The sequence below is a fragment of the Pelophylax lessonae genome (genome assembly GCF_965119305.1).
Source record: "Pelophylax lessonae genome assembly, chromosome: 7".
NCBI lineage: Eukaryota > Metazoa > Chordata > Amphibia > Anura > Ranidae > Pelophylax > Pelophylax lessonae.
Window position 1 is genome coordinate 228,950,603 of NC_138774.1, and position 18,366 is coordinate 228,968,968.

The 18,366-nt window shown below is 46.8% G+C and overlaps 1 protein-coding gene across 2 annotated transcripts in view; it reads right to left on the minus strand.

The window, feature by feature from the left end:
• The window catches only part of HAUS7 (HAUS augmin like complex subunit 7), a gene marked incomplete at its 5' end in the record, with an annotated part of 217,766 nt that overhangs the window by 14,342 nt on the left and 185,058 nt on the right, over positions 1-18,366 (minus strand). For both annotated transcript variants that reach the window (XM_082263028.1, XM_082263029.1), the window contains one exon: positions 3,668-3,823. In XM_082263028.1, the coding sequence (XP_082119154.1) occupies positions 3,668-3,823 (156 nt within the window). The remainder of the gene's footprint in view (positions 1-3,667; positions 3,824-18,366) is intronic.

Sequence of the window (18,366 nt, forward strand, 5' to 3'; positions counted from 1 at the left end):
GTTAAAAGCCAACCAAAGTCCTTCAAGGTCTGTATAGTAATCTCCATGTCATCCATCAAAGCAGAAGAGGACGTCGCTCGCAAGAGGAGGTCGTCCAGGTAGCCCAGTACAGCAATCGCCCTCTGACGTAGCCAAGATCCGGGGCCAACACTTTTGTGAAGACCCTAGGAGTGGAGGCGAGACCAAAGGGTAACGCCAAGAACTGATAGTGCTCCTCTCCCACAGCAAAACGCAGGCAACGCAGGTGTTGGGCACACATTGGAATGTGCAAGTGAGCATCTTTGATGTCGATAAAGGCTAGAAAAGCCCCCTGATGTAGGAAAGCCACCACCATGCGAATATACTCCATTCTGAATTTCTGCACCCGCACAAAGCAGTTCAGGGCCTTGAGTTCCAGAATCAGACGAAGCTTGCCCTTCTTTTTTGAGATTGTAAACAGGTTTGAAAAAAAATCTTGAAACCATTCCAATACCAGAACCGGGAAAATTACTCCTGCACCGCCCCGAAGAGAGCTTGCAAGCAGTTCGGGGACAGACACACATTGGAAGGAAAGAACCTTTCCGGAGGGCAAGAACTAAACTATCTTGTAACTGGACAGAATCCCTTTGTGGAACCATTTGTCATTTACCAAGGAGGTCCACGGGCCTGGAAACCAAGGAAGACATCCCCCCACCCAAGGCATGGGTGATGGCGCACCTTCATGCTGAGGAGCCTTGTCTGTGGGTCTAGAGAATCCTGCTCTTGGCCGCTGTGTCCGTCAATGAACGAAAGAGAAATAAATATATATATATACACATACATACATACATACATACATATACACACACAGCTGCACTAATAATAGACCTGATGTACACTGCTCGAAAAAAATTAAAGGAACGCTTTGAAAGCACATCAGATCTCAAAGGGGAAAAATATCACGCTGGATATCTATTCTGATATGGACTGGGTGGGTAATGTGTTTGGAAAGAAAGGATGCCACATCGTTTGATGGGATCGAAAATTATCAACCTACAGAGGGCTGAAATCAATGGCACCCCAAAAATTTAAAGTGAAAAATTGATGCAGCAGACTAGTCCATTTTGCTGAAATTTTTAATTGCAGTAGTTTGGTTCTCAGTAGTTTATATGGCCCCCACCTGCTTGTATGCATGACTGATAACATTGGGGCATGCTCCTAATGGGATGACAGATGGTGTCCTGGGGTATCTTCTCCCAGATCTGGACCAGGGCATCACTGAGCTCCTGAACAGACTGAGGTGCAACCTGGCGGCGTCGAATCGACTGAAACATAATGTCCCAGAGGTGCTCTATTGGATTTAGGTCAGGTGAGCGTGGGCGCCATTCAATGGTATCAATTCCTTCATCCTGCAGGAACTGGATAGATACTCTCACAACATGAGGCCGGGCATTGTCGTGCACCAGGAGGAACCCAGGACCCACTGCACCAGCATAGGAGCTGACAATGGGTCCAAGGATTTCATCCTGATACCTAATGGCAGTCAGGGTGCCATTGTCTAGCCTGTAGAGGTCTGTGTGTCCCCTCCATGGATATGCCTTCCCCAGACCATTCCTGACCCACCACCAAACCGGTCATGCTGACCAATGTTACAGGGCAGAATAACATTCTCCATGGCTTCTCCAGACCCTTTATGTCTGTCACATGTGCTCAGGGTGAACCTGCTCTCATCTGTAAAAAGCACAGGGCGCCAGTGGCAGACCTGCCAATTCTGTTTTTTTAATGGCAAATGCCAATCGAGCTCCATGGTTCTGGGCAGTGAGCAAAGGGCCCATTAACACCAAAGCAGCTGAAACTGATTAACAACCCCCTCTGCTACTTACCTGACCAGATCAATATCCCAGGAGTTTAATTGACTTGACGATATACTTTGATTAAAAAGTATTTCTTTAATTTTTTTGAGCAGTGTAGAAAAAGTACAATAACGTATACAATCTGATGCCAAAAACATCCTAATTTTCTCATGATGCTTTGATTGACATTGATATGTATGTGTTAAGTAGAAATGCATTTAAAATAAACGTATGTATATTCTAAGCTCTCCTGTGTTTTATCATAGACTGTTCTTTTTGTCAACTGTGTAATGCATAAATAAAGAGAACGATCAATTGGCACAGGCTGGTATTTTTTTACTTCATTAAGTAAATCACGGCTTAAAGCAGTGGTCTCCAAACTGCGGCCCAGGGGGACTGATGCGGCCCTTTGCTTGCCTTTGTCCAGCTCTTGGGGCTCTATTCCTCCTACGGACATCAACAATGGGGGGGGGGGGGGGGGGCATAATTCTTGGCACTGACAAAAAATGGGGCACTATTCCTCCCACTGATACCGATAATAGGGCACTATTACTCCCACTGACACCACCAATAGGGGCATAATTCTTGCTACTGACACCAATGGCGGTGCACAATTCCCTCCACTGACACCAATGATAAGGCGCTATTTCTACCATTAAGATGTGGCATTGTTTACTCCCACTGACACTGGGACATTTTCTACTCCCACTGGCCCCCCTAAAGTCTGAAGGACGGTAAACTGGCCCCTTGTTTACAAAGTTTGGAGACCCTAGCTTAAAGGTTAGGTCCTCCTTTGGGAACATGTTATGTGTTCCATCTGAAATTAGGGTGGAACATGTAATATGTTTCCAGTTCCGCAGCCGCCACTGGCTGCACCCCCCCCCCCCCTCCCTGTGGCAGCAATATGGGAAGAAGTTCCCTGTACTAGCGGTTACTGTTTGAAAATAGCACTGCTGTGGGGGGCTTCACCCACATGGGGGCATTATTCATACACACAGCTCTGTGTGTCTGAATGAACTACAAGCCCAGACATCCTTAGCGGTTGTTGGCTTGTAGATCTCAATGAACTACCACGGTGCTGGGGAGCACTGTGGTAGTTCATTGAGTCTTCCGGTCAGGAAGTATCAGCTTACAGGCACACAGATACACTGGCAAATCCTGCAGGAGACCTGCATGGCATCAGCAATCTGCTGATCGCTGGTGCAGTACTTTATAGGCTCCTGCTACAAAAAATAATAAATGCATATTTTTTACCTTTTTACCTGCCAAAAAATGTGCATTTATTTATTTATTTTTTTTAAAAAGTGAACTTATCCTTTAAAATAAATAATGATGTTATGTGCTGTCCTCCATACAAATCCGGTGATTTTTTAAGGTTCACAAGGAGCAGATTCTGTTCCGATCAGCAGGGGATGCACTCACAGATAATCCTGCTGATCAGATCAGAGCAGGGGGATGACACAGTGTCTGCACAGGTTCTGTCGAGCATACATGGATAGAGCTTGCTTTGCTCTATGGTAGGTTTGGTGTAAATGGACTCCAATGGCCGTTTACACCCAACTGCCCTCCCATCTGATAGACCTAAAACAGAAAAGGATGGATCCCCATTTGTTTTTCTTCTTTTTAGCTGACTGAAGGTAGGCGGGTGGAAATGGGCACTAATCCATGAAAAACTGACAGGCAGACCTGGTGCAAGATAGATTCTGGTTGGCCACACATCATCTTTATTGTAGCATTCTCCATAAAAACAACTCCACAATACAAAGCGATTGTACAGTGATTTTAAATCAGAGGTGCGCACATTGTACAGTTTATATAAATGTTTTTGATTACACCAGTATTGAAGCACGCAGTACCTCTCTGGCAGTTCCTCTTTCAGCAGTAAAGGTTGTAGGTCAGCTGGCCATGGATTGCACTCGGGTGTTAGGGTTGCCTGGAAGTGAGGGCTGGAGAAAATCTCATGCAGGAGTTTCTCGTTCTCGTATGCACAATTGACAAAAGCTTCATCAACACTTAAAGACAAAACACAAATCAAAGGAAAAAGATAAATAAACTTCAAAACCAAACAAAATGGGGGTATTTGTGATATGCATAGACTAATCAATAGCATATAAATAAAAAGTATCTACATTTTTATTTTAAATGGGACATACATTCTCACAACTTTGATATATGGCGATTGATGTAGTTCCTCAAAATAGACAAGATGGATATTAGGAATTAGTTTACAAAAAGTGAAAGTACAGTGGATAAATTGTCTTGATACATTACATTACAACCTAGGGGCTTGAATTCTGTCCTTTAATAACATTTTTAAAATTAATTTAATCTTTTTAATATGGACCTAAAAAAAAAAAGTGCTTTTGGGGGTTTGGAGGATTTTATACTTGAATGAAAAATTGTGGATAATTTATAGGGCATGTATGAATGTGAAGTAACACTTAAAGACCTTTGAAAACATCACCGGATGTGACGAAACGCACTACGCGACATACACTGGAGCGCAAGCCGGAATTACCTCTGCTCGCCACTCTGCATGGTTGTACATTCATGTCATGGGAATCTAACCAATTTTTTGCCGACTATTGCTGTTTATTTTAATTGGAACCCCGCTTTTTATGGGAATAAAACCCTTTAAAACTTTATCACACTATCTGGAGCTTTTTATCTCTTTTACCCATCTATTGTATGCTGATATATGGAGCGGTGAGGAGGAAATCATCACCTGCATATCCAGGAGGCACCACAAGGGGATCTACCGTGGCCCTGAGGGCCTACAAGCGTGATTGGTCTCAATATCGTATGATATACGAGAGCCATTACATCTGGTAAGTCACCCACCTTCTAACATACCACAGGATAAAGGAAACCAGCACCTGCACTTTTAAGAAAAGTCACAATAATTGTGGAAAATATCACTGAGCACCTTCACTTTATAATCCAGTTTTGAAGAAATCATTTTGCACTGAAGAAAAAAAAACAAAAAATTGGAACTTTCACAGTCACTCGTTAATTTAATATCACGTGATGAACCTTTAAATATACTTTTAAATATACATTTATCTATTATATGCAATTTATGTCACACTATTGATTCATATGTCACAATATTTATTTAATTTACAATATCTATATATTTTTTATTTACTAATATTCATCAAGCATTGGGATCCCTTTATTAATATATATTGTTTGCACAGTATTTTGCACAATTTTGATATTTATAAACACCAGCACGCGCTGTAGATAGTCCGAAATAGGACTATTTTCTTTCAATTTATAGGGCATACCTATGTTTACAAATACGAATATAAAAAAAACATTTTTAACATCTGTGGACATATACTTGGATGAGAAAAGTATATGTATTTATTGAATTTTTCTATACAAGATATTCTTTTTGCTACTACAGTATATATTAATTTTATGTCTTTTTTTGATAATAGGTTGCTACCGGGATACTTTCTATGGGATGTCGGAGGGTGACTGCTCGTTTAGCTGTCTCTCTAGGCTTTAGGATGGAGTAAATGTTTTTGTTCTGTTTAACCACTTCCCACCCAAGGACGTACCCATATGTCCTTGGGTTTCAGTGGTTATGCCGGGATGATGCCTGCACCTACAGGCATCATCCCAGTACCATTGTTTGCGATTCTGTAGAAGACAGAAGTGATACGAGTGGCTAATTAGCCACTCGATCACTTCTGCGGGTGGGGGAAGGGGGTCACACCCCCCTCCCACAGCCACCTCTCTCAGGTCCCATCGCAGAGGCTGGGAGCGATGCGGCCCAGTGGCGATGGCTGCCTGGGACAGAGAGATGAACTAACATCATTCCTCTCTCTCTGTAACCCTGGAAATCACGAGAAACGAGTATTCGCCACTTCTGGTTCCGCCCCTTTGTTTACCTGGCCACCACCGGCCAGAGAAGCAGCTGATCGGACTGCATGGGAGGCCAGAGGAGAGATTTGGGGTCCAATAGACCCCAAATCTCGCCATAAAGATGCTGTTCATCCCTTGTGATAGCAAAGTTTAGACAAAAAAGAAATTAAAAAGTAAAAAAAAAAGAAACATTTTTTTATATAAAATAAAAAGGAAAGCGCCCCCCGTCCTTACACACAAATGCGAACGCATACGTTACTCCCGCACGCATATGTAAACGGTGATTGCGCCACACAAGGTATTGTCAGAGCGAGAGCAATCATTTTAGCACCAGACCTCCTGTGCTACTCTAAACTGGTAACCTGTTAAGGCATTTAAAGTGACGCTTATGGAGAATTGTAAGGACCATAGTTTGCTGCCATTCCACAGGCAGATGCAATTTTAAAAAGCATGACATGTTAGGTATCTATTTACTCGGTGTAACATCTTTCACATTATACAAAAAAATTGGGCTAACTTTACTGTTTTGTTTTTTTTTCCCCCCCAAAAAAAAAAGCAAAACTGGATTTTTGACTTACCGTAAAACCCTTTTCTCTGAAGTTCATTGACAGACGCAGCTCCATAGTCTTCTTAACCACTGGGTTATGCTGCCCCCTACAGGAGTAGGACACTAGGCAGGAAAAATCTTTACCACGCCTATGGGGCAGTCCCTGGGGGTATACACCCACTCACTCTGCTATAGGCATTCAGTTTTGTTGCAAACAGTGTCAGAAAAAAAAAAAAAAAACCCTATATATATATATATATATATATATATATATATATATATATGCGGGTGCTGCGTCTATCAGAGAAAAGTATTTTACGGTAAGTCAAAAATCCAGTTCTCTCTACTTTACCATTGACAGACGCAGCTCCATATTCTTAACCATTGGGACATCCCAAAGCAGTATTAACATGAGGGATGGGAAAACGCAGAAAAGAATGTAATTCCCAAAAGCTAAACTAAACTGGAGCTCAACCACGAACAACTGGAGCTCACCTAGAAACAACATACACCCACAATGAAAATACATTCTATTTTAAACAGCAGTCTGCAAAAACCTTGCAGCCAAAAGAAGCATTCAAAGATGCCAACACATCTACCTTGTAGAATTTTGTGAATGTGTGCACAGACGACCAAGTTGCCGCCTTGCAAACTTGTATCACTGACGCCTGGCGGCGAAAAGCCCAAGAGGCACTCAGCACCCTAGTAGAATGCGCCTTCACACAAGGAATGCGCCTTTACACAAGGAAAGGTGGAACCTGACCCTTAAATGAATAAGTTTGAACACCTGGAAAACCTGGAAGTGGTCACCGCAGACGCAGCCAATCCCTTATGAGGTCCCTCAGTAAGGATAAAAAAAAATCTGACTTTCTGAAAGACTCAGTAACCACGTAAACTCTGATCGCTCGAACCACATCCAAAGAACGCAAGGCAATTTACTTAGGATGCTTGGGCTTGGGACAGAGTAAAGGCAGCACAATGTCTTCATTCAAATAAAAATCAGAAACCCCTTTAGGGAGAAAAGATTGATTTGGTCGGAGTACCACTTTATCTCTGTGGACCACAGAGAAGATGAATGTCAGGAAAATGCCGCCAATTCAGGCACTCTGCGGGCAGAAGTGATAGCCACCAAAAAGGCAACCTTCTGAGACAATGAAAGCAGAGGAATCTTCCGAATGTTCTCAAAAGGAGGCTTTTGAAGAACAGATAATACCAGATTTAGATCCCATGGAGGTATCGGGGACCGCCTCGGAGGAGCCATATGGCACACTCCATGAATGAAGGTACCAATCAAGGCCTGCATAGCTAACGGACATTGAAAACATATCGCTAAAGCGACACTTGGCCTTTGATAGTGCCCAAAGCCAACCGCTGTTCAACCCCTTTCTGCAGAAAGGCCAAAACCCTAGCAACCGAAAACAAGCGAGGGTGCACCTTCAGCGATTCCCACCATGAAATGTAGTCGCAGTAGACGCAGCCAATCCTTTCCTAGGTCCATCCGTGAGAACAAAACAAGCCTGATTTTCCGAAGAACTCAGTAGCCCGATTACCCTAACCACATCCAAGGAATGCCCTAACCACATCCAAGGAATGCAAGGAAAATTGTTTAGGATACCTGGGCTTAGGACATAATGAAGGCAGCACAATGTCTTCATTTAATTGGAAATCCAAGACCACCTTAGGTAGAAACGACTAATTAGGTAGAAGTACCACCTTGTCTCTGTGGACCACCAGATAAGGTGAGTGGCAAGATAGTGCCGCCAATTCCGACATTCTGCGCGCAGAGGTATTAGCCACTAAAAAGGCTACCTTCTGTGACAGTGTAGGCAGAGGAATCTCCCTAATGTGTTCAAAAGGAGGTTTCTGAAGAACTGACAGTACCAGGTTAAGATCCCATGGAGGTAACGGGGACAGTATCGGGGAGCCATGTGGCGAACACTCTGAATAAAAGTGTGAATCAAAGAATACGTGGCTAAAGGCCGTTGAAAAACACCGCTAGAGCCGACACCTGGCCTTTGATAGTACCCAAGGCCAACATCTGCTCAACCCATCTTTGGAGGAAAGTCAATATCCGAGCCACTGAATATAAGTACGGATGCACCTTAATGGATTCACACCATGCAATGTACAATTTCTATGTATGATGATAAATTTTCCGATAGGTAGATTTTCTGGCCTTCAAAAGTGTGGGAATTGCAGAGTCAGAAAGACCCCTATCCTTCAATACCTGGCTAACAACAGCCACGTCGATAAAAGCAGGATGGAAGATTGGCTCTTGAGACAGCAGATCTTCCCTGAGAGGAAGTCTCCAAAGAGCATCAGCGACCAATCTCACCAGATCAGCGTACCAAGACCAGCAAGGCCAGTCTGTAGCCACCAGAATTACTGGAGTCTCTTCCACGTCTATTCTGCGCAGAAACCTCTGCAGCAGTTTTAGTGGGGGAAACTCATAGATCAGCCTATGCTGTCCCCAAGGAGCCACTAGTGCATCTGTGGCATCTGCCAGAGGATCCAGAGAAAGGGCTACAAACCTCTGTACCTTCCTGTTGAGCCGAGAAGCCAACAGATCCACATCAGGAGTCCCCCACCTAACACACAGCAGGTGAAACACGTCTGGGTGAAGGGACCATTTTCCCTGATCCAACACCTGCCAATTCTCCACTCCGAGAATATGCACGGCGGATAGGGCTGGAACAAAGTTTTCTGCCCATATTAGGATCCTGGCCACCTCTCGAGCCGCCAGGACACTCTTGGTGCCCCCTTGAAGATTGACATAACTCACAGCAGTGGCATTGTCTGATTGGATCCGAACTGGACACCCTCAAAGGTGATTTGTCCAGTGAATCAAGCAAAGCTTTATTGCTCCGAGTTCCATAATATTGATCGGTAATCTGGACTCCTTACTAGGCAGAACAAAACAATGCCTATAGCAGAGTGAGTGGGGGTATACCCCAGGGACTGCCCCATAGGCATGGTAAAGATATTTCCTGCCTAGTGTCCTACTCCTGTAGGGGGGCAGCATAACCCAATGGTTAAGAAGAATAAGGAGCTGCGTTTGTCAATGAACGATAGAGAAAAGGGATTTTTGTACTTCATTTTAGTTCATTGATGGACATAGCACTCCATAAATCATAACTACTGGGTTATATTGCCTCCCTAAGGAGTAGGATTAGTCAGAACAAAAACACCTGGATACACCCATAGGCTGTCCCCTGCTTGGTTTATAACCCCCCTCTCTACTCTAGGTAAACAGTTTAGTAGCAAGCAGTATTAGAAGTAGCAGAACTCCATAGCGGGGTGGGTGCTGTGTCCGTGGATTAACTCAAGACAAATAGATTTTAGGGGCAAGTACAAAAATCCCATTTTCTCTTTCGTTCATCGACGGACACAGCGCTCCATAAATCATAACTACTGGGATGTCCAAAAGCAGTGTCAAAAAGAAAATGAGGGGTGGGGAAAAAGACCCAAGGCTAAACATAAGTGCCCTTAACCAGGACACAGGATCCCCATCTGAAAAAATAAAAGTTTAAAGAAAAACACCCCTCAAGAGGGAACAGCCCCTCTTAAACAGCAGCCTGCAAAACTTTGTGGCCAAAAGAAGCATCCGCAGATGCCAAAGAATATACTTTATTGAATTTTGTGAAGGTATGCACAGATGACCGAGTGGCCTGATGACGGAAAGCCCAAGAAGCACTCAGAGCCCGAGTAGAATGCAGCGTGAAAGGGAAAGGTGGAACCTGACCTTTAATGGAATAGGCCTGAGTCACCGTCTCTCTGATCGATCTGGAGATGGTAGCCGAAGAAGAGGCCAGCCCTTTTCTTGGTCCGTACGTACCACAAAAAGCGAGTGTGACCTCCGAAAGGACTCTGTAGCTGCCAGATACACCCGAATCGCACTAACCACATCCAAGGTATGCAAAGCAAGTTCCTTGGGATGAGCCTGCTTGGGACACAAGGAAGGCAACACAATGTCCTCATTCAAATGGAAGTCAGAGACAACTTTTGGCAGGAATGATGGACAGGGACAAAGAACCACTTTACTCCTATGGACCACCAAATAGGGACTGCGACAGGATAATGCCACCAATCCTGATACCCTGCGGGCCAAGGTAATAGCCACCAAAAATGTCACATTTAGGGATAACGTAGACAAGGGAATCTCTCGAATATTCTCAAATGACGGTTTCTGGAGAACCGAAAGCACTAAATTTAAATCCCATGGCAGCAAAAGAGAACGTATAGGTGGAGCCACATGTCGAATCCTCTGAATGAAGGTACGAACTAAAGAGTGCGTGGCTAGGGGTCACTGAAGGCCCCCTAGAGGTGTGTCTAAATATAGAAAAGTTTTGTATTAACATTTCTATCTGCCTAGCTTACTCCTGCAGAGGGCGCCATTACCCAATAGTGAAGGCTATCTATGCTATATAGGCAGCAACTGTCAGAGGACGTAAGAGAAAAATGGATTTTTGTAAGATCTTACCGTAAAATCCTTTTCTCTTAGCTCATTGACAGACGTAGTCCTCTTTGATTAATATCAAATTGGGTTATACTGCCCTCTACAGGAGTAGGACACTAGGCAGAAGAAAACGTTCTGGCCCCACCTTAGGGGCAGTCCCAGAGGGTATATCCTCTTCCTCTCTGCTACAGGAAATCAGTTATGTCACAAAGCAGTGTCAGAGAATTTAACCCAACCCAACTCAAAAGTAGAGGGGCGGGTACTACGTCTGTCAATGAGCTAAGAGAAAAGGATTTTACGTTAAGATCTTACAAAAATCCATTTTTCTCTGTCGCTCATTGACAGACGTAGTCCTCTTTGATTAATATCAAATTGGGACGTCCCAAAGCAGTGCCACAAATGAGGGGTGGGAACAGAAATCAAAATCCAGAAGGCCCAACCGGAGCCAACCAGAAGCATCAAGGGACTCATCAAGCAAAAAGATGAGACCTACCCAACAAACCCTCGAGGTAGACCAACAGTCTCCTCAAACAGCGGCCTGCAGGAACCTTGCAGCCAAAAGAGGCATCTGATGATGCCATCACGTCAACTTTATACAACTTTGTAAAGGTATAAACCGACGACCAAGTAGTCGCCTTAAACCCTGAACCACTGATGCCTGATGGCGGAAGGCCCAGGAAGCACTAAGTGCCCAGGTAGAGTGCGCCTTAACAGGGAACGGGGGATCCCGACCCTTAGATAGAATAGGCCTATACCACCGTCTGTCTGATCCATCTAGAGATGGTCGCGGCAGAAACAGGCAACCCCTTCTTAGGGCCATCCGTGATCACAAACAGTGAATCCGTCTCACGAAATGAATCCGTAGTATTCAAATATACCCTGATCGCCCGAACTACATCCAAGGAATGCAACGCGAATTCTCGAGGATGACTGGGCTTAGGACACAGGGAAGACAATACAATGTCCTTATTCAAATGAAACTCTGAAACCACCTTAGGAAGGAAGGATGGATTCGGACAAAGAACAACCTTATCCCTATGAACCACCAGATATGGGGAACGACAGGATAATGCAGCCAGTTCTGACACCCTGCGTGCAGAAGTGATAGCCCCCAAGAAGGCCACCTTCTGGGATAAAGTAAGCAAGGGAATCTCCCTGAATTTTCAAAGGGAGATTTCTGAAGAACCGACAGCACCAAATTAAGATCCCAGGACGGTAAGGGTGCTTGCACTGGTGGAGCCAGGTGTCGCACCCCCTGGATGAAATTCCGCACCAAGGAATGAATAGCCAAAAGCTTCTGAAGAAGATTGCTAATGCTGAAACCTGACCCTTGATAGCACTCAAGGCCAGCTTCTGCTCAACCCCCTGTTGCAGAAAAGCCAAGATTCGGTTCACCGAATAAGAACGTGGAGGAAACCCAAGAGATTCACACCACGCGATATAAGACTTCCATGTGCGATGATAGATCTTTCTGGAAGTCGCTTTCCTCGCTTTAATTAGAGTAGGAATAACTGAAGTTGACAACCCCTTGTCCTTCAGCACCTGGGTCTCAATAGCCAGGCCGCTAAAGCCAGCGATCGTAGAGCAGGATGGAAGATCGGTCCCTGCGACAGCAGATCCTCCCTGAGAGGGAGTCGCCAAGGCACGTCTGCGACCAGCCTGACCAGGTCGGCGTACCAGGCCCGACTAGGCCAGTCCGGAGCTACCAGGATAACTGGGATTCCCTCCACCTCTATCCTGCGAAGAAGCTTCGGCAGCAACTTGAGAGGAGGGAAGGCATACAGTAGCTGATACTGCCCCCACGGGGCGATCAGCGCGTCTGCTAGAGGATCGCGGGAGCGAGTCACAAGACCTCCACACTTTCCTGTTGAGCCGAGATGCCAACAGATCCACATTCGGGGTGCCCCAACGAAGGCACAGTTGGTGGAATACCTCTGGATGAAAAGACCATTCCCCTTGATCCAGAATCTGACGGCTGAGATAATCTGCCTGCCAATTTTCCACCCCCGAAATGAACACCGCGGAGAGAGCGGGAACAAATCGTTCCGCCCAACGAAGAATGCTGGCCACTTCTATGGCCGCCAGGACACTCTTGGTGCCCCCTTGATGATTGACATAAGCCACTGCTGTGGCATTGTCCGACTGGATCCGAACTGGGCTGCCCTGGAGCTGCTCGGTCCAGTGAATCAAACAAATTTTGATCGCTCTCAGTTCTAATACATTTAATCGGTAACCTGGACTCTTCCAGGGACCAAAGCCCCTGCGCAAATAATTTGCAGAGAATTCCTCCCCACCCAGATAGACTGGCATCCGTGGTGACAATCGTCCAGTATATTGGAAGAAATGACTTCCCCTGGCTGAGCATCGGAGACCGAAGCCACAAGACCAGAGACTCCCTGGTCCGCTCGCTCAGTCGGATCCGATTGTCTAGGGAATCTGGATTCCGATTCCATTTGAGAAGAATCTCTTTTTGAAGGATCCGGGTATGGGACTGGGCAAATGGTACTGCTTCGAAGGCAGCCACCATCAAACCCAGGACCCTCATGCAAGTCCGAAGAGAAGGCCAGTTGTCGGATAGTAACAACTGAATTGTCGATTGAATCTTCCGGAGTTTCCCCGCCGGAAGAAATACTTTAGCCCTGGATGTGTCTAAAATTAGACCCAGATATTCCAGCCTCCTGGTGGGAACCAGAGATGACTTCTGCAGGTTCACCAGCCACCCGAACTCTTGCAAAGAGATCATGGCGATCTCCAAGTTTAGCAACAGAGTCTGCGGAGACTCCGCACGGAGCAGAAGATCGTCTAGGTAACATAGAATCGCTATGCCTAGTTGTCGCAAAAGCGCCAAAACTGGGGCCAACACCTTTGCGAAGACCCGGGGAGCCGAGGCGAGACCAAAGGGTAATGCCGCAAACTGATAATGGTTCTCTTCTACGGAAAAACGCAGGAAACGCTGATGTCCTGCGTAAATGGGAATGTGAAGATAGGCATCCTTGATGTCTATGGACGCCAGAAAATCCCCCTGATGCAGGGAGGTCGCTACTGTGCGAATGGACTCCATTTTGAATTTTTGTATCTTGACAAAAAGATTGAGTGCTCTTAAGTCCAGAATTGGACGCACCTTGCCCTCTTTTCTGGGTATTGTGAAAAGGTTCGAATAAAACCCTTGAAAACGCTCTGTCCAAGGAACGTGGACCACCACTCCTTGTTGCATTAAATCCGTGACCGCCCCCCGCAAAGCCTCTAGGCGATCCGGGGATAGTCGGCTATTGGAAGGGAAGAATCGCACCGGTGGGAGTGATTGAAACTCGATCTTGTGACCTGACCGTATGACTTCGCGAACCCACTTGTCCGGGATTCTGGAAAGCCATGGATCCGAAAACCGGCGAAGACGTCCCCCCACCCCAGGTATGGGTGGGGGCGCACCTTCAGGCTTTAGTAGTCTTATCTTCAGGTCTGGCAGAGCCGGACTTTTGTTTGCCCGACCAGCGCCCCTTGAAACCTCCTGAAGGAGTTTTGGAGGACATTGCTTTATCGCCCGCGGAGCGAAAAAATTTCTTATGAGCGGAAAAGGAAGGCTCCCGTCTCTGACGAGGTCCTTTACCCTTAGTACTTTGTGGCAAAAAAGTGCTCTTGCCTCCAGTGAGATCCTTGATAATCTCATCTAAGTTGGCCCCAAATAGGCTCTCCCCCTGAAAGGGGAGATTAGCCAAAGCTTTTTTGGAACCTTGGTCCGCCGACCAACACTTTAGCCACAGTGTACGCCTGAGGACCACTGCTGAAATTGAAGCCCGCCCCAACAATGGAGTGGCGTCTAGAGCAGCGTCACAGACAAACTGTAGCCCTTGTATCATCTGCTCCTGCAGATCTGATACCGCCTGGGGGATGCTTCTCCCCTCTAAGTCCCGGCGTAACCACTTGGTCCATTCTGTCAATGTTTGTGAAACCAAACCAATTGCAATCACTGGTCTAAAGCTGACCCAATCAGGGAAAAGATGGCGCGAGACATCGCTTCCACCTTACGATCCACTGGATCCTTAAAGGACGGGGTGTCCTCCAATGGGATAACCGTAGCTTTGTTCAATCTGGAAATTGGTGAATCCTCCACAGGTGGTACTGTCCATTTCTTGAGGAGGGATTCCTCGAACGAATAACGCTTAATAATGCGTTTGGAAATAGCAGGGGTTTGTTTAGGATGACCCCATTCTTCCTTAATTACATTACCAAAACATTTGGGCAAGGGAAATACTTTCGCCATTTTGGTCCGTTTATTAGTACCAAAAGGGATCTCAGTCTCAGCTACTTCCGACGGTGTAACCTGAAGTCTTAAGGTTTCCCGGACAGATACAATTAGTGCGTTCACCAACGCTTCCTCTTGGGCTATGGTGGATGCCGAAACATCCTCCTCACTGTCTGAGGAGACAGTACCCGAGACACCAGCCCCAGATGAGGGACCTGCACCTGCAGTGACAGGCTCAGACTCTGAATCTGAAGTTTCAGATGAAATAGGGGTAGGCGGGGGTCCCTTCCTTGCACCCTGTCCCTGACAGGCCACTTCCACCCGGGATACAAAAGACTCCAAAACCGCTGATAATGCATCAATAGTAAGTGGGGAACTGGAGGGTCCTGCAGCCACCTCGAGGGGATCAGGTGGAGATACATGGGTGGCAGGGTTCATGTTAATCCAGGACACTTTGCCAGTAAAAAATTTTGAAAAATAAAACTACTTTTTTTTTTTTTTTTATCTGTAATCCCCCAGCGCAATAGCGCCCCTCAGCGTACCTGCTTTGGACCCCCACAGAGAGAGAGAGAGAGACCCCAAGGGCTCACCACCTGATGCAGAGAAGTTTCTACCAAACTGCTGTCAGCGTTGTCCTATGCAGACTAGGAAGTCCTGTGATAGCTTTCCCGGGTAAAGGAAGTGGCTCCGCCCCCTTTACACGCCTTCCGGCGCTCCCAGCTACTCCTCGAGGTAGCTGGGTACATAAAACATGGCCGCCCCCATGCAGGAGACACCAGGCTACGGAAAAATGGCGGCCTGCGTGACCTGCGGGGTGGCCTCTGTAGACAATGCAGTCTGTGGCGTGCGGTCTACAGCAAGATGGCGGCGGACTGCCGATCCTTGCGTGGCTTCTCCGGAGGATTAGCGGCGGCCTGCGGACGGCTTATGAAAAGCTGGCGGCGGCCTGTAAGTGCGGCCTGCGGAAGGATGGCGATAGCCTCTGCATCCCTTTGTATAAGGTAGGTGCTTGCCCCTTACCTAAATGCCAGTATTCTATGTTTTAAACAGTCAGCCGAACCAAGCCTGCTGGAGTGTCAGCTCCCAAACCAAGGCTGCTGGAACGTCAGCTCCCAAACCAAGCCTGCTGGAACGTCAGCTCCCAAACCAAGTCACACTATCACAGGGAGATTTGTGAACATGTCATAGGATAGAGGGGGAACCTTAATATCAAACAAAAAAGGTCCGACCATCCACAGAGGGGCCCGTATCCCAAAAACCCGACAGGGGGGAAGGGGGAACATCTACTCACCATACCGGAACTGACGGGCACCCCCTCTTAACAGAACCCCTCTCCACCGAGGTGGGGGGCTGTCGACCAATATGGACGCCGTGACTCTGCTGGTCATTGGCGTCCAGGCGAGACGTTTAACTCGCAGGGTCAGTCCCCGTCCAGTGGGACTATGTCGCGGCCGACCCAGCGCGGAGCTATGGCCTGCACGCGCTCGTAGGCTGAACCGGGGTGACCACTGGATCTCAACATCCAGCCCGTCGCCCGGCTCTAGCATACTTGCTTGAATGTGTCGCGGCCGACCCAGCGCGGAGCTATAGCCTGCATGCGCTCGTAGGCGGGCTGGGGTGCCCACTGGATCTCAACATCCAGCCCATCGCCCAGATCCGGCGTGATTTGCTTGAAGATCTCACAGGAAAACTGGAGAAAAAAAGCTACCTAAAAAAGAAAAAAAATTTTCTAAAATAAATCTTGCCAGGACCAAAGATCCCAGCAAGGAACTTAGGTCCTTACTCCTGACTAGACAGAAAAAAACTGATTTCCTGTAGCAGAGAGGAAGAGGATATACCCTCTGGGACTGCCCCTAAGGTGGGGCCAGAACGTTTTCTTCTGCCTAGTGTCCTACTCCTGTAGAGGGCAGTATAACCCAATTTGATATTAATCAAAGAGGACTACGTCTGTCAATGAGTGACAGAGAAAATTAGGTTTACAATCACTTTATTGTTAAGGTGTAAAATCCGTCCATTTTGCGAGCATATTACTGGGGATAGTACCTCTTGTATTGAATATAGTGACCAAGCAGCTGCATCTGGACTTGTGGGTGGTTTGAGATTGCAATGACTTCCAATTACCATCACTTGGGCTTCCGCAGCAATTTTTTTTTTTTTAATAACCTTTTTGCTTTTGTCAGGGTTCATACACATTTTCACCAATAAAATTCCATGACTTTTCCATGACTTCACATAAATATTCATGACCTAATCTTTCATGAAATGTCTATGTATACATGTTAAATAAGAAGAAAATCTATGTCACACCCAGCATATTTTTACTAAAATAAATGACAATCTTTGTAGTGTACAGTACCTCTGCAGTTAGGGTTTCGTTTCTGGATACAGCGTGACTCAAAATGGTCCCTTGTTTTACAATGGATGAGATGGAAGCACCGCTGCCACAGCTGGGAGCCGGTGTCACTTCAGGCGCACGGGTGAAAAAGCCAGCGATCGGATTAGAAGCTGTCAAGCACGCAGCTGCAGACTGGTGCTTTGCACCTTTAGCGTGGCTAGACAGCGCTGCCTCTCCCATGTTCGAAATGTCAAATTTTTTACGACACACACTGTACATTCAGCGGACATGATACAGGAGGTGGTCAGAGACTGCAGACATGATACAGGAGGTGGTCAGAGACTCCAGACATAATACAGGAGGTGGTCAGAGGCTGCAGACATGATACAGGAGGTGGTCAGAGGCTGCGGACATGATACAGGTGGTGGTCAGAGGCTGCGGACATGATACAGGAGGTGGTCAGAGGCTGCGGACATGATACAGGAGGTGGTCAGAGGCTGCGCACATGATACAGGAAGTGGTCAGAGGCTGCGCACATGATACAGGAGGTGGTCAGAGGCTGCGGACATGATACAGGAGGTGGTCAGAGGCTGCGGACATGATACAGGAGGTGGTCAGAGGCTGTGGACATGATACAGAAGGTGGTCAGAGGCTGCGGACATGATACAGGAGGTGGTCAGAGGCTGCGGACATGATACAGGAGGTAGTCAGAGGCTGCGGACATCACAGGTAGGTGTCCTTCCGGGTCCGCAGTTTGCCCTACTGTCAGTTACTGGCCAGAAGCAGCCGAGGAGATGATCGTGAACCAATCACTGGCAGCGGGGAGGGCCGGCCGCGGTTTGACTGGAGACACTGTGACTGGCCAGTGGCAGCAATAACAGCCGGGAGATAACAAACCAATCACAGGCAGTGGAAGCGTCACTGGAGGGCGGGCCGGCCGCATGAACGTGATGACGCGGGGGTGCGGTAACCGAAACGGTTAACGCCCCTTTCCGCGTCATCATCACGTTCATGCGGCCGGCCCGCCCTCCAGTGACGCTTCCGCTGCCTGTGATTGGTTTGTTATCTCCCGGCTGTTATTGCTGCTGCTGGCCAGTCATA